Below are 20,355 nucleotides of genomic sequence, written 5' to 3' on the forward strand. Positions count from 1 at the left end.
CTTTTACTCATTTGGCATGGGAGAATTGGCAAGTCTTTATGAGAGTAAACTTGGCCGTCCATTCTTAAACACAGCGAATCGTATGGAGTTTTTGAGTTTTCGAACGTAACTACACATTTCAAACCTGATACTTCGGATCAATATTCCAACATTTCTAAATCATGCATCTAGTATGCGTGCCAATGCTATATACTCTAATAAGTTGGTTACGTAACAACTCAAAGCATTCTTATGTGTGTGAGCTTCATCAAAAATTCAAATCACCAGTACCCGCCAGGGGGCGGAGCCACAGCTACATCGTTAAGATGTCCCGTGACACCGTTTTTGATGTCCTTAGCAACCTTGGGAAACTGCTCTCTTGCAAACCCCAAAGGGTCCCAGGGCTTCAGCTTGGGGAACCGCTTCTTGGCCCACTCTTCCGGGGCCGCCTCGATGTCATCCCAGGGAATCTTGTAGAATGCGTCTCTATTCTGTTGTCCGCTCTTGTGCACTGCATTGGACCGATGGTACCGGATCCGTTGTGCGGCTTCAAGTGCTAGTTTGACGTCTCCGTTGGATGACTGTAAACACTCAGCAACCGTCACCGCGTCTTCGAGAGCTTGAGAAGCGCCTTGTCCGGCAGTAGGAAGGTTGGCATGAGCAGCATCTCCGATGAGAATCGTGCGGCCACCTTTGCTAACCCAAGTGTCTATGGTTGGCCGATAGACCAGCTTGAAATCGATGGTCTTGTTAGAAGGTGTAACGTCGAGGAGCGCTTGTGCATCTCTTCCTGGGAAGAAACTCATCCACTTTGCTACATGTTCTCTTTCGGCGATATTGGACCAAGATTCAGATGATTCTTTGTCGTCCTATCAACGTGAGTCAGTAAGTAAGTTATCGACATTATCTTGGGTAAACGCTGAAGCGCTCACCGGATGAACCAAGACCCAGGCAATATCTTGAGCTTGGTTCCAAACAAAGGCCATCAGGCTCAAGTTGTCATACATCCAGAATCGAACAGTATCTCTATCCTCGTGGAAAAGATCCTTGATTCCGGGGTGATTTCTCATCGTTTCGTCAGTCTTGAAGAAGCTTCTGAACACAGACCAGCCGCTCGTGGTCTCGTCGATCTTCTTGTCGTCAAGATGCAAAACCTGTGCTCGAGCGATGGATCGTGGGCCGTCTGCGGCGATGACACAGTCGGCCCAAATAGTCTCGCCAGTGCTTAGCTTCACACCTGCTTGGCTTTCTTCTTCAAGGTAATCCGTGACTGAGACGCCGATCCTGATGTCCTGGACACAGGTCTTCGCATAAGCAAGGAAAATCGAGTGAATCTTGCCTCGGTGGCCTGCATAGGTGATGTTGTGTTCTTTTCCATCCCTTGCCCACGGAACATCAACGATGAATTTGCTATCGTACTTGTACAGCTCCATGGTGCGGATTTGACTACAACCTGTGTCGTGAATTTGCTGGCCAACCTTGCCTGCATCCCATCGATTGATGATACGGCCAGCATTGGGGAAAAAATCAAGAATATCTGCCAAGGAGAACCGTAGTGAGTTTCGTAGATCATTGCGACCAAAGCTCTGCCACACAAAAAGAGGGGCGGTTTGGTGATGCTTACCACCTTGGCTATTGGAGTCAGGATACTTCTCCAACACCGTGACATCCATGCCACGGTGTGCACATTCGATTGCGGCTCCAAGCCCGCCGAAGCCGGCGCCAACAATGATGACTTTCAATTTCTTGCCGGCAGTCATTTTTATAGATTTGTGTGGAGTGACTGTAAATAAAGTAGAGAGTACGATGCGTTGATACTCCTTTTTCAGACCAGATGGCCAGTAGTTGCAGCTTCAGACTGAAATATATGAAATCTCGGACATTGGACTGGAGACGTTTGGTATCTTGGCACGAGGGAGAATCACTCGATGCATCATGAATGATTGCAAGCATGGAATGCCGCGGCACCCGAATTCCAGCGAACCATCCTTCCAACTCGGGGTCGCCAGCCGAAGGCCCGAGATGCCCGAGATAATGCCTCTTACCCACCTTCGCCGTCTTACTAGACCCATTGCTCCAACGACATGGGCCAACTGAATTGCAACTAGTCATAGTAATCTCAGGTCGTGAGCCATTTCTTGGACTTGAGACAATAATTTGAAAGCATATTGTGGCGAAGGGCTTCGTCATTTTCTTATTGACATTACCACCCTTTGCTGTTGTTCACTACATTCAATCCTAAGTCGAGAAAACTTCCCGCTAGACTCGAAAATGGCGACCATCCAACAAGACCAAAAACAGGATGTGCGAGTGATTCAAGTCGCCCAGAATGGATCTAATCATGTTCCCAAATTTGAGACTCTACAAGTCCACGCAGGGCAAACTCCTGACTCTGCAACGCTTGCGCGTGGGGTCCCGATCTACTCGACCTACGTCTTCAACTTCCACAGTTCAGCTCATGCTGCTCGGCTATTTAACCTTGAGGAAGAGGGTGAAATTGCGACCCGCACGGGCAATCCAACTACAGCCGTGGTTGAACGTCGTGTCGCAGCCCTTGAAGGTGGCGTTGCAGCCGTGGCAGTTTCGTCCGGTCAGGCAGCCGTGTTCATGACCATGGTTGCTTTGGCTGGGCACGGTGAGAACATTGTAGCGACGAAGCATTACTATCACGGCGCATACAATCAATTCTCTTTTCTCCTACCAGAGTTCGGCGTAACATGTCGCGTCGTGGAAGAATCTGTGGAAGCAGTCCGAGCAGCAATTGATGAACGCACCAAAGCCGTCTATATCGAAACTATCGGACACCCCAACTTCAATGTTCCGGACATCGAAGCCATTGCGCAAGTTGCTCATGAGAAGGGAGTTCCTCTTGTAGTCGAGAACACCGTCGGGTGCGCATACTTCTGCCAGCCCATAAAGCACGGAGCAGACATCGTCGTCGAGAGCATGAGCAAGTGGATCGGCGGTCACGGGAGTGCAACCGGCGGTATCATCGTCGATTCTGGCAATTTTGACTGGAGATCTTCGACTCGGTTCCCACAGTTCAACAAACCATGTCCTGGCTTCCATGGGTTGAACTTTTCCGAGCGATTTGGGAGAGAGGCCTTTATCATGCGCATTCGAGGGCAGATCCTCCGAGACGTTGGATCCTGTCTTTCTCCTTTCAACAGCCAGCAGTTCGTGCTCGGGATCGAGACTCTGAGTCTGCGCTGCGAGCGACACGCTCAGAATACCATTGCTCTCGCGAACTGGCTTGAGAAACACGAGAACGTAGTGTGGGTTTCGTATCCTGGTCTTCCTAGTCACCCTCACTATAAGCTCGCGCAGAAGTATCTACCCCGCGGAGCTGGGGCGGTACTTATGTTTGGAATCAGGGGCGGAGCGGATGCTGGTGAACAGCTGGTTGACAACTTCAAGATGATCTCGAATAACCCAGGGTAAGTGACGAATACCGTGCCGTTGGCACCCACCTGCTACTTGTGCTGATTTATAGTTAGATATGGAGACGCGAAAACGACTGCCATGCACCCCTGGTCGACAACACATAAACCTATGCTACCACAAGAAAAGATCGATCTTGGCGTTGCGCCGGAAATGGTCAGAGTTTCAGTTGGCATCGAGCACATTGACGATATCATCCACGACATTGAACAGAGCATGAGCATCAGTCCCGCTGTCCCAAAGGCATAGATTGGACAAGAGCTCGTGTCCCTAGACACTTAGTATTAAATATTCAGCTTGCTTCTGTTTCTAATTCTGGGCTGCCAAGTGCGTAAAGTACTTTTTCAAACGTATGATCATCTGGCTTTGCTGGGCTCATAAGATTCTATGGTGTTTACCTGCCCACGTGGTGTGTTTCTCATCAAGCCGGTTCATATTTGCACTCCACATATTCAATACACAAAATACTAGTATGAGTATCATCACTACAATACATCACTACAATATACACAAGTACTTGAAGCTACCTAATCTTGAATATCTGCTCTCTGGGGATCTGTGGTAACCTGCGCAATGTCATCATCAAGGTTCTTGTCCCAAATCCAACTCATCCTGTTTTTCATAATCTCCGTGATCTTCCCAAGATCATCCTCCTCAGCTTCAAAGTGCCACAAGTGACCAGCTTCTCGGCTTGTAGCAACGAGATTTTGCGTGCGTTCAACTCGAGCTCGACTGAAGGATTTGAAAACGCCAGGCAGATCCTGTGCTTGCTGGAGATTGTGGAGGAGCCTTCCGAGAACATAGGCATCCTCCACGGCCATACCTGCACCGGCTCCTTGAAAGGGTGTTGAAGCGTGCGCAGCGTCTCCGAGGAGACAAATCCTGCCCTTGTGGTAATTCTCCATAGGCGAAAGATCGAAGAGCGCCCAAATATCTGATTGGCCCATAAGTCGAACAATGTTGAGTACATCCGGACCCCATGTGCTGAAACTCTGCAGCATCTGTTCCTTGGTTGCCGGGATGACCATCGTCTTGTGAGGCCATTCCTTTGACGACTGAAAGGCGACCACATTCATCATTCTACCACCAGCAACGGGAAAGGTGAGCATGTGGCCGTGATACCCTAGATATGCTTGGCAGTTCTTCGCCTTCTCCTCGCCTAGAAGCTCCACAGCTTTGTCCATCGGAACCATTCCTCTGTAGCAGTATTTGCCGGTATAAGAGGGATTGGTGGCGGGATGATCTTCTCCAAGCATGATGCGTCGGGTTTGACTCTTGATCCCGTCGCATCCGATGACGGCACTATGGCTCGCTGACGTCCCATCCCCAAACTTCAAAAGGACACCATTGTCTCCAAGGTCGTCTATACCGTGTAAAGCCTTGCTGAATTGCGCTATTCCAGTCGGAAGGAGCTTGGCTATCTCATCAACAAGATGCGAGCGATTCACCATCCAGCTTCCTGGTTCGGGATGCTCCACAGAGCAGAGGTACGTCCCGGCAACGACACCACGGGCTCTGGCGGTCTCATCGGCGCTGTCCATCCCGACTCTAAAGTCGAACCAGATGTTTTCCTTGTCTGCGAAAATGTTTCTGTTCGCCCGAGCTTCAACTGCAGCCGCCAGTGGCTCCGATATCTTCGTAATTGCTCGTACTGCATTTGGTCCGAAGGCGACACCGGCTCCTATCTCGCCGAATTTTGGAGCATTCTCATACACAGTGACCGGGATTTTCGTGTGAGTTGTGATGTATAGGGCCAGGCAGAGGCCACCGATACCACCGCCAACGATGGCCAGACTGAGGTCTTTTTCTGGTGACATTGGATATCAAGCACGTATTCACTAAGCAAAGACAATGATGGGGCGTGGGGTAGATGTCAGGCCCAGAAGACGGATGACGCAGTGACTGAGATATGAGATCTGAGCTGACACAGATGCATTATACTAGATAATAGAATCCGATAAGGTTTCTTAATGCTTCAGCTAGTGACTGAAGGCGTCTGAATCTAGGTGCTGCATTCTATCAACCACTCGGTTGGGCATTAGCCAGAATGGCCCAGTTGTGACCATGTCCTATACAGTAAAGAATACAAAATTAGTACCCGGAATACGTGCTTGCTTGGACGCCTGGCAGAATGACCGAGAAACCGAGCTCCTGTAAGCCGCCATAGCGTGTCGGCCGAAAACTCCGGAGCTCAATCACGCCCCAGGCATGTGACCGAGCTGATACAATCTGCCAGGGTTGAGAAAGCAATCGGTCTTGGCATAATGACTGGAAAGCTTCGGGGAGGTCAATAGACAAGACATGAATAACGTCTTCTCAATGTTCACTTGAACTTTAACTCACACCGTCAAAAGAACACAGCACAACTCAATAGACCCAGCACAAGCCACTGCTATCACAAAACTTATCTACAATGTCTGCACAAATTGGGCTCTACTACCCAATCTTAAGGGACAAGTTTCAGCAAAACCTGTTGGCAGTGGCGGGATGGACAATTCTTTGCGCTTGCGCCTTCGGGGTTCTGCTTCTCTGGTCATTTGCAGTCGAGGTCAGAATGCCAAAACTTTCGATTGCATTGGAAGATGAGGTACCCGATCGACAGGAGCGAATTGATATTTTCATCAAAGACACAAGAAGGTTGTTCATCACAAGTTACAACAAAGTATGCTCATTTCTTTTGCGATTGTGATTAGCAACAACGGGGTTCCAAGCTGAATTTCTGACAACGATAAGTTCCAAAATCGGGTATTTGGGATAAACACGACTGAAGGTTAGTTGGAAAATACTAGGGGACATTCGCGAAATGTTCCCTGTCGTTGACAACTTTGCAGGCACGAACATCATTATACCCCTCGAGCTACTCCACGGACTAGGAAGCCACAAGTCCCTGAGTTTCGCTGCATTTCTCGAAGAAGAGGTACGTACCTGACATGAAATTCACTTATTCTCGTAACAGTGAAGAAGTCGTTTCTAACTCGCTGCTCAACCTTCTGGGGATGGTAGTTTAGTATGAAGAAGTATACTAAAGTTGGCAACCTCGATGAGAAACAAATCGCCATCGTAAACAAGAAGCTGAACCCGAGTCTTCGTGAGCAGTCCTCGGAAGTTATTGTTCCAAGACTCAATCATGCATCTAACTCTTCTCAGCGCAATATGTTCCAGTACTTATTGATTTGATACGCAGCCACTGGCCACTCGAAACCTATGGAGGTAAGTCTCGAATCCTTGAATTCTTCAGCCAAAGCAACCTAGCTCTCAGGCGTTTCTTGAAGACTTTTGGACTCCACCTAATAATGCTTTCACCTTTGGCAATACTTACTTTTTGAATAGTTCCCACAGTTGTCAAGCCGTGGCCACACGTTATGCGTCAGGTTTCTCGTGTCTCCGCAAGACTATTTCACAGCGCTGAGTCGGCGAACAATGATCAATGGCTGGATATTGCCAGCGAGCATGTTCATTCTGCTGTCGTTTGGACGGAAAATCTGAAGAAGTGGCCAGCAGCGCTGCGACCTTTTGTCCATCGATTTGTCAAGGGACGCGGAATCATGATGCAGCGCTTTGGCGAAGGCAAAGCTTTGGTAGCCAAGACTTTGCAAAGAAGAAGGCTGCCTGGAGGGAAGCCCCTGAGCAGTCCTCCCGCACTGCTGGACTATCTTGCCGACACGATTCTTGGCCCAGACGACGTGGAGGCGCACACAGTTGCTCAAATCAACTTGTGCGTAGCCGCCATTCAATCTATGGCTGCAACAGTCACCCAGTGTCTCATGGATCTTGCGACTTACCCGGAGTACATTTCTGAACTTCGTGATGAGATTGAAATGGTCCTGGCTCAAGGGAACGGGGTACTCAGCAAGCAATCATTGACGGATATGATGAAGCTGGATAGTGTCATCAAGGAAACTCAGCGATTGAACCCGCCGGATCTGGGTACGTACAAGTCCAACACAATACTACGGCAATGAGGGGACGTTTCAACTGACATCAACGAATCATAACAGCAAGCTTCCAGCGGAAGGTTATGTCGGACTTCACATTATCAAACGGCCTTCGCATCCCGAAAGGCGCACGCATCGCATTGCCGACTGGAGCCATCAACATGGACCAAGATCTGTTCCAGAATCCTGAGGTGTTTGATGGTCTCCGATTCTATCGAATGCGCGTCGCTAAAGAAGAGGCCCGAAGCAGCAATCGAATGGTGACAGTAGGTAAAAAGGACCTAACATGGGGTTATGGCAGGCATGCTTGTCCAGGCCGATACATTGCCGAGGTCGCCATGAAGCTTTTACTGATCGAGTATATCACGCGCTATGATATCCGGCTATCTGGGGATTTGAAGACGCGGCCGAAAAACATCGAGTTCGAGGGATTGGTAAGAACGACGCCTTGCCTTCTGCTATCGACGATCGGAATGCTAATGGTTTTCTAACGAGCGCAGGTTATTCCCGACCCCGACTGGGAGTTGCTGTTGACGAGTCGACTTACGAACGAGACTGCTTCAGATCGAGAGAGCTGAGTTAAAGTTATGTGATAGGTGTCATCATGGAGCACATGCAGTCGTGTAAGAGGAATTAACTTAATTTGGTGCATTCGGAATGGTAGATAGAAGTAGGCAGATTCGGTGTATCCATGTTTTGTTGTGTGCCATTTCAGTCATTGCATAAGTTGAACAAACCAAATTGTCAAATTCCAGTCGGTGTGCGTGATAGATTTCACATTAGTGGTGTAAGGTAGTCAAGAAATGTAGTGATCGGATAATGGTCAATTAGGAAGTAAGATGAATTGACAAAAAGCTTCTATTGCATGGACACACCGCCTGTCACAAACATGTACTCGCCGTTGATGAACCGTGATCGCTCCTCAGCTAAGAACGCAACTGCCCATGCGACATCTTCAACAGATGCCGCACCACCTTCCACCGGTGTATCTCTGATGAAGACTTCTCTCAATCCTTCCCATTCTTCGGGAGAGAAGTGCTCCAGAAAACTCTCTGTCAGTACGGGGCCTGGTGCAACCATGTTGACCGTGCAGCCGTACTTCGGTGGTAATTCCTTTGCCCAAACACGCAAGATTGCATCCAAAGCCCCTTTGGTCGCTGCGTAGATTCCTTGAGTCGGCTTCGGTACTCGGGACGCCGCTGACCCCACCATGATGATGCGGGAGCCGCCAATAGCACCAGACATGTTCGGAGGGTCGGCCGGTTTGTAAGGCGTGAGATGTGGGAGCGCTGCTTTGACCAGTGCGAAAGCGCCGCGTGCATTCAGGTTCATGGCTTGATCCCACATGCTCAAGTCAGTGTCCCAGAGGTGTGCAATGGGCACGTATCCGGCATTGCTCACGAGGATATCGATGTGACCGAACCTTGCCACAGCTTGGCGCACCAATTCTTCTGGCCCTTCATCCGCCGTGAGGTCGGCACAGACCGCGATCCAATCAGTTTGGAGTTTCGCTCCAGTAGCTTCGCATTCTTGCTTCAAAGAACCCCAAGGGTAGTTCAAAACGATGTTTGCTCCACGACTTGAGAGTTCCATTGCAATTCCAGCCCCAATGCCTTTTGACGAACCCGACACGAGGGCTACCTTGTTCGTCATCGTCCCCCGGGGTGGTATAGGCGCATGAACTGGTGGTGACATGGTCTGCGCGGGCGTTGAATTTAGCGAGAGTGTCTAGTATGGTAGGTTGAAACAAGTGGAGCAGGGAACCTAAGCTTCAGAAGCAAGAATGGAAGTAGGAATCTTGTCAACTTGATGGTTGTCAAATTCGCAGTGGAAGTAAGGGGGCCTCTACTTAGTAAGGTAAAGTACTTTGGTCATTGATATGTGCGTCCTGGTGGTTTGAGACCCATACTTCAGACGGATCTTCGGGATATATGCACCGAGAGTGGCCGAAATCAAATATCTCACCAAATCAACAGCTGTTCGTAGTTGAGACAAGAACTCGTCGAGCTCAGAATATTATCACATCCGTGGGTGTTTTTTCCATTCCCAAGACCCATTGGATCCAAGCGGACCAGAAAACCCAATGTAAATACTGCGCAACTAAGTAAGGTCCAATACGCGTGCTTCGTTTCTGAAACTGCTCTTGACACTGATAAAACCGCTGCATTCTTCTTACTATGGCCTAAGTTCTCCGAGTATTCTCCGTAGCCTCCTTTCTCAGTGCCTTGTTTGTGCCCTCAAATCTATGCCTCAATCGGCATGGTAGGGAAATCCTTGAGTCCCGGTAGATCTTCGTATCTCTTCGTGAAAAAGGCACGAGGAATATCCGGTCCCCAGCTGGAGACTGTAGCAGCAACAGCTGGCTCATTGGCATTTGGAGAGTCTTCGTTCACGAGGTCGCCGTCGACGTAATGCTCGACAACAAATCCAGAGGGATCAAACCTAGACAGGGATATTAGGGATGCCATGATCAAGGAAACATTTCAAGCTAAGACTCTTACCAGTAATCAAAGATCTGGCTGCCGAGGACATGTCTTCCCACGCCGAAAACGTTGATATGTCCCTTGCGGATCAAGTAGTGGTGGCCAACTACTTGGCTGTCAACATCATCTATCTCCCAGCTGCTATGATGAGCCTTGATTCCGTCGGTAACCTCGGGCGAACCAGCGATGAAGATGTTCTGCATTTTATATGTCAGCTCATACCAAATCTCAGAGCGTTCTGGGAGACACCAACATGATGATCGACGAACTCCTTGCCCTTGTCGAGATGAATGAAGATCATGATTGTCTTATTATTCTGGGGGTGGTAAAGGCAATCGGTCTTTTTGAAATTGAAAACCTTGCTATACCAGTCAAAGACCTCGTGCAGACGATCGATGTTGACTTCGAACCCGTAATGACCGAGCTTGTGTACTTTCGATGGTTGGTCTCGATCTGGTCGCTGGAACTCACCGAGCCTCTTCTTGTCCTCCCAGGTATTCCACATAACTGGCTTGGGAACCTCTCTAGGCTCGGGGACGCGGTCTTCTTGGCCGTAGATCAAAGTGATTGGCTCTCCTAGGAGATCCTTGACAATGACGACTTTCCCTCCACCTGGAGCATCATAGTCGGTGATCGGGGTAGATCCGGGGAGCTTCGCCGCCTTCTCTAGCTCAGCCATGGACTGCACAATCCAAGCGCCTCCCCTGAACTTCCTCATTCCGTCGTTCGTCTTTTCGGCAACGTAGCAAAACTGATCAATTCCGAATCCTCGTAGGTAGACCTTATCCTCGGTTTCCCGCACAGGTATCAAACCGAAGTCGGTATAGAACTCCTTTGCTTTCTGAATGTCGGGGTGGCCATAACGGACGTGAGAGAGACGATCGAGAAGGATGCGAGAATCAGCCGAATGTGGGGTCATCATGTGAACTGAATGCAGTGGTGACGATCAGTCTGAGAAGCAACGTAGCGGAGGGGTTGAATGTGAATATGAAAGTTTAATGATCACGCTTGTTGGAAGAGAATGGTAATTACTGGTATTTCCACGCTTCTTATTGCCTTCGCCCTCCGAATCCCCGAATTGGGGTAAACTGACTGGCGACTTAACTCCCGTGATCTCGGTGTAAGTTGCCGAAAGGCAAATCCTCGGCCGGCCATTCTCTCCGGCACAGTCCACCACTGCCGTCAACGCGCTGCGAGACCAGACTGCGTCGACGTAATGTCTCCCGTCCTACTAAGATATAATCTCACTCGACCGACGACAAAAATTATGTTTGCTTCAGAGCAGCCAGTAATCCACGCCCTCTTGTTTTCGGGTCACTCATCATCAAAACGAAGCCGGAAAAAAGACAATCTTCATCTCATTAAGTTGTCATGTCATTTGACAGATTGATACGATTTGAAGACGCGGAAGGCGTTGAGAGATATGGCAATATTGACAACAACGTTCCGGCATCGGAGCTGCTTGGAAAGACAGTGGAAGTAGTATTGGGTACTTTGGAGTCTGGCTTCAACGTATCTGATGATCAAGCCGTAGTCGGCAAAGTAGGACTGTCCAATCTCGAACTGAAGTTTACACAGACTAATCTCATTTACGTAGCTATTGTGTCCGCTGCCAAACACACCCCTCATTATCTGTGCTGGGGTCAATTACAAGTCTCATGCAAGCGAAACAAAGGTGAGAGTGATGCGACTGAACGTGAAAGGCTTCCAACCAAGCAGGCGCTAAGGATTACTTCTCAATTCAAAGTTCCAACCGCCCAAGAAGCCTGTAATTTTTGTTACCCCTCCCGACAGGCTTGCAGGACCGCTGGACGATATCAAGATCCATATAGACGCGCAGGAGCTACTTGATTACGAGGGTGAACTAAGCGTTGTGATCGCCAAAGATGGATTCGACATCAGCGAAGACGAGGCGCTGGATTACGTTCTTGGTTACACCGTAAGCAACGACGTGTCAGCGCGTAACCTTCACGCACTCGACGTCTCCGGATATCAAATGGGCTACGCAAAGTCTTTTGACGGATTCGGACCTATTGGACCCAGCCTAGTGTCCCCTAAGCTGATCCCCGACCCACAAAATCTGAAGCTCACGACCACTGTGAACGGCATCGTCCGTCAAAGCAGTGACACGTCTCAGATGATTTGGTCATGCCGCCAGCTCATCTCATTCGCGTCTCGCGGTCGCACGCTGCGTCGAGGAACGATCATTATGACCGGAACGCCGGAGGGCGTAGGATGGCACACCAATGGCTGCTTGAACGATGGTGATGTGGTTGAGGTCGAGATCGAGAAGCTGGGTCATATCAAGAACAAGATGGTCTTTCAAAAGAGCGACTAAAGTGCCGTCCGTCACAAACTTTAGGTCGAGAATCTTCTTTAAGTCTTCCAAAGACCACTATCTTTTAGCAAATGCATGTAGATGACATATAAAATCAAACGATGAACATCAGACTCGCATCTTCCATGATTTAACATATGCTCTGCAGACATATCTGGGAATACCTAGTGGCTCCTCTCTCTGGTCGCCGCATGCATTGCCCACCTCAGGCCATGCAACTGCCACATTCGCTCAGACCAATTTTTAGAACGACGCAGTCGCATCCTCGATTGTAGTGGAAGGCAATAATAATTCAAATCTCCACACATCCACGATTGATTCCTTACCCTTTCCCTTTCCGTTAGTCTCACCAGATAAGTGTGCAACAATTGGCACTGGAACCACATGCAGGGGTCACAAGTCTCTTTCTTTTCATCATTGATACTGTACTACGTAGTTAGCAGCGACTATGACAAGGGTTCCACATCCTTGTTGAATTCCATTTCGGCGCCGTGCTTCTCTTTTCGTTGACTGGTTAATGCGATTGACAAGGTACCGGCCTTCTCGGATTTCTCGGCCGAAGTTGCCGGTCACCTGTCGCTGCCCCGCTCCGTAAGTCCGGGCTCGGGTAAGTGAATTATCCCTAAATACATCTGCTTAAGAACTCCATCTCTAACGGTGACATTGTACTTCGAGGACGGACGGATTTTCGTTGTTAGCTTGACCAATCATAATTGACACCCGGTACGCGTCGCACAATGACAACAAGCCAAACTACGCCTCAAGCAACCGGCTCCATTCTGCTGAAAGGCGGCACCCTACTGTTTCACAATGAGCGAGATGATGTGACGCCTCTCAAGAACACCGACATACTTGTGCAAGGCAACCGTATTGCCAAGATTGGAAAAGCAATTGCACTCCCGGCAGGAGCCCAGCTCGTCGACTGCAGCGGCAAGATCATTAGCCCAGGTTTTGTTGACACCCACCACCACCTTTGGCAGACCCAGCTCAAGGGGTGCCATGCAGACCAATCAATCTTTGACTACGTTCCCTCTGGTAAGTTATTTTATGTCTATATCAACGAAGAATTATAGAGCAGCCTCGTTAACACAGCTCAGGTTATTGGCAAAGCCATGTCTATTCTCCCAAGGACATGTTCTGGGGCCAGTTGGGTGGCGCACTGGAAGCGATAGATGCTGGAACAACTTTCGTACTTGATCATGCTCATGGCAATCAAACCAATGACCATGGTAGGACTCTTTCGGCGAATGGAGGAGTTGTTTAGCAGAATAACATACTGATGAACTCATTACATAGCCACCCAAGCGCTATCAGCCACAATTGCTTCAGGCATTCGCTCAATTTTCGCCTACTCCCAAGCCCCATACTTCACGAAATGGGACTCTAAAACCTGCGAGCTATCAATGGATATCATGCCAGACTCAAGCATGGCGCATATCTTTGAGCTTGCAAAAGCACAGCCCTATGGAAACGGGAGGGTTCAAATCGGATTCGGATTCGACTACTGGTTTCTCCCCAAAGAGGCCATCGTAGGCATTTTCAACGGACTTCGCCATGCTGGTATCAAGCTTTTTACCTCTCACTACGCGAAAAATCCAACCTTTGGTACGTATGCTGGCGCTTGGCGTTACTATTTTCCCATGGATATGTGAAGTTCTGATTGGAAGCCAGGAGCAAACCCCCTGATCCACACCCTGGAGGCTTATGGTCTCATCAAGTCACCTAGTGACATCTTGCTCTCGCACGCCACAGGCCTTGATGCGAGCGAGAAAGCCAAACTGGCTGAAACCCAGGTTGCTGTGTCGAGCACTCCAGACACGGAAGCTCAGATGGGCTTCGGCTGGCCTCTTGCCTTCTCATCAGGCATTAACTACACGATCGGTGTCGATTGCCACACAAATAACACATCCTCAATCCTGTCTCTCGCTCGATCTGCTTTGCAGATGGCGCGCCAACGCGAGGCGATTGCGGAGACAAATGGTTCAGATGGCGCTCCTCAAAAACTGAATCTCCAGCCGGCGGGCAGCACCCAGGATGCTTTCAACGCAGCGACCATCAGAGGAGCGCGTGCGGTGCTTTTGGGGGACGAGATTGGGTCCCTAAAGGAGGGAAAGTTGGCTGACCTGGTCCTCTTTGATGCTGCCGGGAGTGTGACAATGAGTTGCGTAGCAGACTCGGATCCTTTGACTGCGGTTGTTCGTCACAGCGATATTCGAGATATCGAGGCTGTTCTCATAGACGGAGTCTGGAGGAAGCAAGGAGGCAAAGTCTGCCCAGTGACCGTTGCAGAGACAGGATCCACTTTGCAGTGGGCTGAAATCAGGGATAAGTTGCTTGAGAGCCAGCGGGAGATTCAGCAGCGACAGAAAAATTTGAATATGGAAAAGGCGAAGGAGGCTCTTGTTGCCATGTACCGGATCAACACAAACAACTTGATCGAGAAGCAAAAAAAAACTTAGGACTTTATCACGTACTAGTAACTTAGGAGAATGGCACTTGCTATACTTTTTCTTGTACATGCACGTTAATACAGTCTTGTAGCATACACCAGGGCTAATCCGTTGAATATCAAACTGCTTCTTCACACCTAGAAGCTACGCACCGTCGAAGTGCCGAACAGGCGTCGGGCAGGTCACATCTAGCCGGCCGAAAGAGCGAGGCGGCGCATCGACCCCGAGAGTCACGTAATGTAGGTAGCCTTCTCCCCGCAGAAGGTCTAACCTTGCTCAAAGTCGCGAGGGATATTAGAATGCAGCTGTCAGCCCCTTGACTCTACCATTCTGTTTGTCTTTGTTAATTATCGCTGTCCTCTTTTTACAATTCCAAATTCAAGCTCTTTCCAACACGCACAAAGATGGCTGTATCAGGAAGCAACGCAACCAAGACCGTTGCTTTGGCTGGGGTGAGTCATAACATGCTTTGATCAACGGTGATCACTTCAATCCCAGAGCAATCTACTGATTCGAAGAGCGTATTCGATCAGGCGAGCGGTAACTTGGGCCTTCGTATCCTAGAATCTCTGCTCGATGCAGGCTTCGATGTGACAGTCTTAATTCGCCGCGAAAGCGCCCCGATTGATTACCCTGTCAAAGCCCGAGTGGTGGAAGTCGACTATGATTCGTCCGAGTCACTTCAGAATGCTCTTGAGGGCACCGACGCTGTAGTTTCTGCAGTCGGCAAGCAGGATGGATTGCAGAGCCAGTTCAAACTCATCGATGCTGCGATCGCCGCTGGGGTAAAACGATTCATCCCGTCGGAGTTCGGTGCGGATCTCCAGAACCCTAAGATTCGTGCCTTTCCGACCTACCGAACGAAGGTAGAGGTCGAAGATTACCTGGAGAAGGAAGTCCGGGACACTGGATTGACTTACACCTACGTCTACAACAGCGTTTTGTTTGACGAAGGCCTGTCACTCGGGGCATTTGCGAACTTCTCGACCCGGACAGTGAACATCTTCGATGGCGGGGACACAACATTTTCTGCAACGAGGATCAAGACAGTCGCGCAGGCTGTTGCTGCTATCCTCAAGAACCTGGACGCAACTAAGAACAAGGCCGTTCGTATCCGAGACCTTGCGATGACCCCAAAGCAGCTACTAGAAACTCTCAAAGCGTTGGATCAAGATCACGCTTGGAAGGCGGTTGCAGTCAACACCGAATCGCTTGTCAAGAACGCCGAACATGAGCTAGCATCGGGCAAGTTCAGCCCAAAGGCATTCGCAGCATTTGCAATGAGAGCGACCTTTGCTCCAGAGCATGCACAGGATTATAGTCGCGACAACGAGCTCTTGGGTATAATTCACATGACGAAGGAAGATATTCAAGGGGTATTGGCTGCAAGACTGTGCTGATCTCGCATCTCTGGGCTCTGGAAAATTCTAGATATCTTAGTTAGAATTGACATCTTGAGACGCGATATTTCCATGACCGCGAGGAGGCTCACTTGATACTCTAAGTATGACTAAAATACAATTGGCCGTCTGCATTGGTGAAATCGCACATATCGTCCATCTCCAAGAGGGGCCCTATCATCTCGTCTGCATTGTACATCGCTGTGTCGAATTCTCGCTCAGCGCTTCGGGGCATAGAAACTACACCCGACTGAGCATTGTCGCTTTGAACAAGATTCGTGCTGGCATGTGGTCTTGCAATGCCCTTGGACGAGAACCGACCTCCCAATATCGGACGTTTCGCAGCAGAGGATGCCGACGATGAGCGCCGATCTGATAAAAACGATTTCCGGCGACCCAACTCCTTCTTTCTCCGTCTTCTCGCCTTGTCAATACTTCTCATTACTGAGCGCCACTGGTGTACCCGACTATGCCTCGTCGATGAGTCCCAACGAAGAACAGCACTTTGCTCCACAACTCGCCATGCCTTGTCGGCATCCCTACCCAAAGGCTGGTTGCACAGCTCTGAAAGAACAACCGCAAAAGCGTGCCACTCATTGTAGCACTTTGTAAGCCATGACCACTGCGCTACTTGCGGATCAGTTCGGAGACGGTACGAATGCGCCATACAGTCGATGGCGTTCTGGAAAGCGCGCCTCTTTTGCTCGTCGGTGAGGGAAACACCAGATGATAATGGGTTGAGGACCATAAGGCGTAAATTTGCGACAATGGTGCCGACAAAGGAGGTTGTAAGCTTGAGCAAATGCGACGTCAGAGTTTGGATGTCATGTCTGAAGTTTGGATGCCTTAGTTGTGTGCAACTTACACAGTGTAAAGAGCCATGAGATGGTTGACTCTTGGATATCTTGCTGGCGATATTTTCTCGCTGTCTCTCAACCCAGGCCTCCTTGTCGGCTATCGTCATTGAGACAAAGTTCATTCCGGATGTTGGGTCGATTCTCCGAGTGTCAATTGTCGTACGCCAGATATCTGATGCCCAGCAACGGGCAGCAGTGAAGGACATGGTCGTGATTCCCTTAGACTCGGAGGGGTACTCTGTCATACCCGGGTATAGGTCCTCGTCATTCACATTGATTGGGGGTCTTGAATCGAAGCTACTCAACTCTAGACTAATGACAAACGTGATTAGTCTCGATGCAAGCGTTTCATGGGTATGAACAACTTACAGGCCAGATGAACACGAGTAGTCTTCGGACGCTGGCGTATCTAGAATGCAGATATTCCACCACAATCGTCGACGCATCTCAGCTTCGAAAGGGGGGAGATTGAACGTGCTCCCATCTCGATGCATGCCTAGGGACTGAGCAAGCCGCACAGCTAGTCCTGTCATGCTCCATGAATACGTAGGGTCTCTGCACCGTAACGTAATGAGGTAAACCACAAAAGCTTGCAGTGTGAGCATGTCATCCGTTACCATCAACCTCGCACGAGCAAACGCAGCGTCAGCACCTCGCCTAAATTTCCCCAACAAATCACATTGAGCTGATCCGAAACGCGCCTCGCATTCATCATCGGACAGACTGTTTACTGCACCAACATAGATGACAAACAAGAGGGCTTCCAAGGGGGCTGTAAGATTTTGTGGGTTTTGCATTGCTTCGAGGACGGCCAGTTCAACCGAGGGTATGTGCAGGACGGTAGCGACAGGGTGTACGTTGGTGTTGTACAGCTGCCATGCTTCTAGTCTCTGATTGCGAGGAGGATGCAGGGAGTAAGTGTCGGTTTCTTGGGTGCCGCCAGTAGATAGCAAGGAATACTGCAAAAGTTCTGACCGAGACGATGATGTCTGCTCTTCGAACTCGGAATCGTCCTCGCTGATCACGCCATCTTCCAGGTCATTCTATCGATAAACAGTCAGCATATCACGAGAGAATCACTAACTGCCTTCTCTAAGGTAGATTGACGTACCTCGGTATGCAAAGCTTCCCAAAATGTTCCACTGACGTATCTTTCACGACCGTCATCCCTAACGAGCTTCCCGGTCGAGGTCCCGTATGGTGACCAAGAGTTGACCGAATCGCCTTGAGCACTGTCACAGTCAACGTTGGGAATCTCGATGTTCGACGCGTCACCGTCTGTGGAATCAAGAATCCCCGCCGGAGATTTCGGGCCGAGAGAAATCGCGGCCTGTTCCACCTGCATAGTGCTGAAATTGATCGCGACGCTCTCTTTCCTCGTGTCTCTACATGCGCTTGTCGAAGAGCCGATTGAATTCGGGGGGGTTGGTGGTGAAGGTGAGGCAGAATCATTATTGAATTCTGGTAGTTGCGTTTGAGGGAGTGTTGATATTGACTCTGGACGGGAGCTTGACCCTACGATGGGGGCAGAGGATCCTGGAATATTGCCTTGTTGCATACATTCTGCCAGGGTCTTGAACATCGGCTCCAGACGGTGAAGCTGCTCCCACAGCTGATTATCAGTGAGAAACTGCCGCGCAGCCGAGCTTCCTTCAGGCGGATAGACACAGTCTGTTCCAGACTTCTCGCAGTGATGACACGGTTGTTTCTTGTCGCAACCGACCTTCCGGCGACGGCATGCTGTGCAGACGCGGCGTGGGAGGGGCTGGTTTCGAGATGTCTTGCTTTGTTGGTTGGATTGAAGAGGCTGCTGCTGCTGCTGTTGTTGCTGTCCTTGCTGGTGCCGGTCTTCTGTGTTGGAGGGATTCCATGCAGCGACAATGGAGTCCGCAATTGCTTGATTGCCGGGCGAGGCTTGCGATCGAGCCTTCGCCGGGGTTTCAAGCACTCCAGGCCCCATAATCTTACGCAAGCGGACTCTACGGTCTGAACACCCGAGAGGCCGAAAAGATAAGCCGAGTTTTTGCTTCGTCCTTGGATCTATAAGGACAATACGCCTAACGTGAACGTCGCTTGCTCATGAGTTGTCTATATCGTGAAGATGAGTTGCTTCATGTGTACCGCGTTGCATCACGCGTGATTGCGGACAGAATGAGGATTTCGAAGGAAAGACTTGCTTTGCAAAACAAGCAGAAGATAACGAAGGCTGGAGTAATAAATTACATGGAGATAAGGTGATGGAAAAGGGAGGGATCACGAGGGAGATTCATCACCACCAAGCCATGTTGGGACGAGGCGCACGAAGGGAACATGGTGTAGGCCGAGAGATAAGGCCTGGACAGGGGGGGCGAAGTGCGGGGAGAAGCACCTACACACGAATCACGATGGACACAATTACCAACACAAGACGTGTTTGTAAGAGCGCAGCAGCTGAAGCGGCACTGCGTTACCTTTTCTCTACCTTTCTTGTTCACGGCACATGGGACCGTGGCATAGATCAACGCCATGGCGGACTAGGGCTCTTAGATGATAAAGTGTTTGGCGGGGAACCCGTCCGGCAGTCCACTCCTGCGCACTACGTTGGCCCCTGATGATAGCGCTGTGGGGTTGTAGCCGTGTTTGGGAATGTGGATATGATTAGCAGAGAAGTAAACCGCAGTACTCCGTAGTAGCTCGGCCGATCCCTCCGGTCCAGCTCTCCGTTCTAACCCCAGTCGGCGTTTCGGAGAGCGAAGTATTCCAGAGCGAACGTGAACTTGAACCGACGTCAGCATATTCTGTATAAGTTGAGGTGGTCCCTAAATCGATCAATCAATATTGCTCCATGTTAAGCTAGAGAGATATTTACACAGGCGACAACATGGCAGCAATGGAGACATCATCGAACCAGCAGATAGGAAACTCGGAGTGGCTCATTCACGTCCCAGACTTCCCGGAGGCCAAAGACCGAAGGGCTGCGGTGTTCCCGTATGTCTCAGCCCAGACTCAGAGGGCAGATGATGAATTGACATCCCGACGCGAAACAGACAACACATTGAGCGGATGAAAACAGATCCTCAAGGCTTTTGGGTGTTTGGAGGTGGGATATCCGCTGCCCCGTGGCCGTCGTTCATCAATGCCGTCCAAATCCATGTTTAGCTAACATTTGGTCAACGCAGGAGCCACTTTGGCGGAGCCCGTGGGCCCCGGGCAAACCCCGCACATCACGGGCAGTGCCATGCTTGTCTTTGCGCCCACACGGGAAAGGATTTTAGCGCGACTCATGGATGATCCGTTGGTCAAGGAGAAGATCTGGGATATTGAGAAGGCTCAGATTCATCCATTCTTGCGTCCGAAAAGAACTCCCCTCTGAGACATCTAGTTATTACTATCCAGTCTGGTTGGTTCAAGAGGGAGATATTGCGTGTGCTTAAAAACGCGTACGAGCGAGACAAGTTGGCAATGAAATATCCAATCATCAGTAACAATGGGT

At 49.8% G+C, this 20,355-nt stretch overlaps 10 protein-coding genes across 10 annotated transcripts; 5 read left to right on the forward strand and 5 right to left on the reverse strand.

The window, feature by feature from the left end:
* Nucleotides 1–260: 260 nt before the first annotated feature.
* CCOS01_06540 (uncharacterized protein) lies at nt 261–1,739 on the reverse strand (the record flags this gene model as incomplete). The annotated part of the gene is made up of 2 exons (XM_060454708.1): nt 261–848; nt 912–1,739. 2 exons carry the CDS (start codon nt 1,737–1,739, stop codon nt 261–263), a joined length of 1,416 nt encoding a protein of 471 aa, XP_060314408.1.
* A 511-nt stretch (nt 1,740–2,250) lies between these two features.
* Nucleotides 2,251–3,669, forward strand: CCOS01_06541 (O-acetylhomoserine (thiol)-lyase; the record flags this gene model as incomplete). Its single annotated transcript, XM_060454709.1, has 2 exons — nt 2,251–3,416; nt 3,477–3,669. 2 exons carry the CDS (start codon nt 2,251–2,253, stop codon nt 3,667–3,669), a joined length of 1,359 nt encoding a protein of 452 aa, XP_060314409.1.
* A 278-nt stretch (nt 3,670–3,947) lies between these two features.
* CCOS01_06542 (mannitol 1-phosphate dehydrogenase) lies at nt 3,948–5,237 on the reverse strand (the record flags this gene model as incomplete). Its single annotated transcript, XM_060454710.1, has 1 exon — nt 3,948–5,237. One exon carries the CDS (start codon nt 5,235–5,237, stop codon nt 3,948–3,950), a length of 1,290 nt encoding a protein of 429 aa, XP_060314410.1.
* A 596-nt stretch (nt 5,238–5,833) lies between these two features.
* CCOS01_06543 (uncharacterized protein) lies at nt 5,834–7,933 on the forward strand (the record flags this gene model as incomplete). The annotated part of the gene is made up of 8 exons (XM_060454711.1): nt 5,834–6,082; nt 6,154–6,190; nt 6,252–6,337; nt 6,424–6,508; nt 6,568–6,630; nt 6,751–7,347; nt 7,419–7,789; nt 7,856–7,933. The coding sequence occupies 8 exons, from the start codon at nt 5,834–5,836 to the stop codon at nt 7,931–7,933; spliced, it is 1,566 nt and encodes a 521-aa protein (XP_060314411.1).
* A 280-nt stretch (nt 7,934–8,213) lies between these two features.
* Nucleotides 8,214–9,050, reverse strand: CCOS01_06544 (3-oxoacyl-(acyl-carrier protein) reductase; the record flags this gene model as incomplete). Its single annotated transcript, XM_060454712.1, has 1 exon — nt 8,214–9,050. The coding sequence occupies one exon, from the start codon at nt 9,048–9,050 to the stop codon at nt 8,214–8,216; it is 837 nt and encodes a 278-aa protein (XP_060314412.1).
* A 548-nt stretch (nt 9,051–9,598) lies between these two features.
* CCOS01_06545 (uncharacterized protein) lies at nt 9,599–10,760 on the reverse strand (the record flags this gene model as incomplete). The annotated part of the gene is made up of 3 exons (XM_060454713.1): nt 9,599–9,797; nt 9,857–10,035; nt 10,092–10,760. The coding sequence occupies 3 exons, from the start codon at nt 10,758–10,760 to the stop codon at nt 9,599–9,601; spliced, it is 1,047 nt and encodes a 348-aa protein (XP_060314413.1).
* Nucleotides 10,761–11,209: 449 nt separating this feature from the next.
* On the forward strand, nt 11,210–12,176 carry CCOS01_06546 (uncharacterized protein; the record flags this gene model as incomplete). The annotated part of the gene is made up of 3 exons (XM_060454714.1): nt 11,210–11,380; nt 11,436–11,513; nt 11,586–12,176. 3 exons carry the CDS (start codon nt 11,210–11,212, stop codon nt 12,174–12,176), a joined length of 840 nt encoding a protein of 279 aa, XP_060314414.1.
* A 737-nt stretch (nt 12,177–12,913) lies between these two features.
* On the forward strand, nt 12,914–16,026 carry CCOS01_06547 (uncharacterized protein; the record flags this gene model as incomplete). The annotated part of the gene is made up of 6 exons (XM_060454715.1): nt 12,914–13,211; nt 13,473–13,781; nt 13,929–14,586; nt 14,787–14,865; nt 15,010–15,078; nt 15,160–16,026. The coding sequence occupies 6 exons, from the start codon at nt 12,914–12,916 to the stop codon at nt 16,024–16,026; spliced, it is 2,280 nt and encodes a 759-aa protein (XP_060314415.1).
* Nucleotides 16,027–16,126: 100 nt separating this feature from the next.
* Nucleotides 16,127–18,843, reverse strand: CCOS01_06548 (uncharacterized protein; the record flags this gene model as incomplete). Its single annotated transcript, XM_060454716.1, has 4 exons — nt 16,127–16,819; nt 16,892–17,195; nt 17,253–17,926; nt 17,995–18,843. 4 exons carry the CDS (start codon nt 18,841–18,843, stop codon nt 16,127–16,129), a joined length of 2,520 nt encoding a protein of 839 aa, XP_060314416.1.
* Nucleotides 18,844–19,743: 900 nt separating this feature from the next.
* On the forward strand, nt 19,744–20,235 carry CCOS01_06549 (uncharacterized protein; the record flags this gene model as incomplete). The annotated part of the gene is made up of 3 exons (XM_060454717.1): nt 19,744–19,850; nt 19,910–19,962; nt 20,042–20,235. The coding sequence occupies 3 exons, from the start codon at nt 19,744–19,746 to the stop codon at nt 20,233–20,235; spliced, it is 354 nt and encodes a 117-aa protein (XP_060314417.1).
* Nucleotides 20,236–20,355: the final 120 nt, after the last annotated feature.

This window comes from Colletotrichum costaricense, assembly GCF_030867565.1.
Source record: "Colletotrichum costaricense strain IMI 309622 chromosome Unknown Scaffold_6.1, whole genome shotgun sequence".
Lineage (NCBI taxonomy): Eukaryota > Fungi > Ascomycota > Sordariomycetes > Glomerellales > Glomerellaceae > Colletotrichum > Colletotrichum costaricense.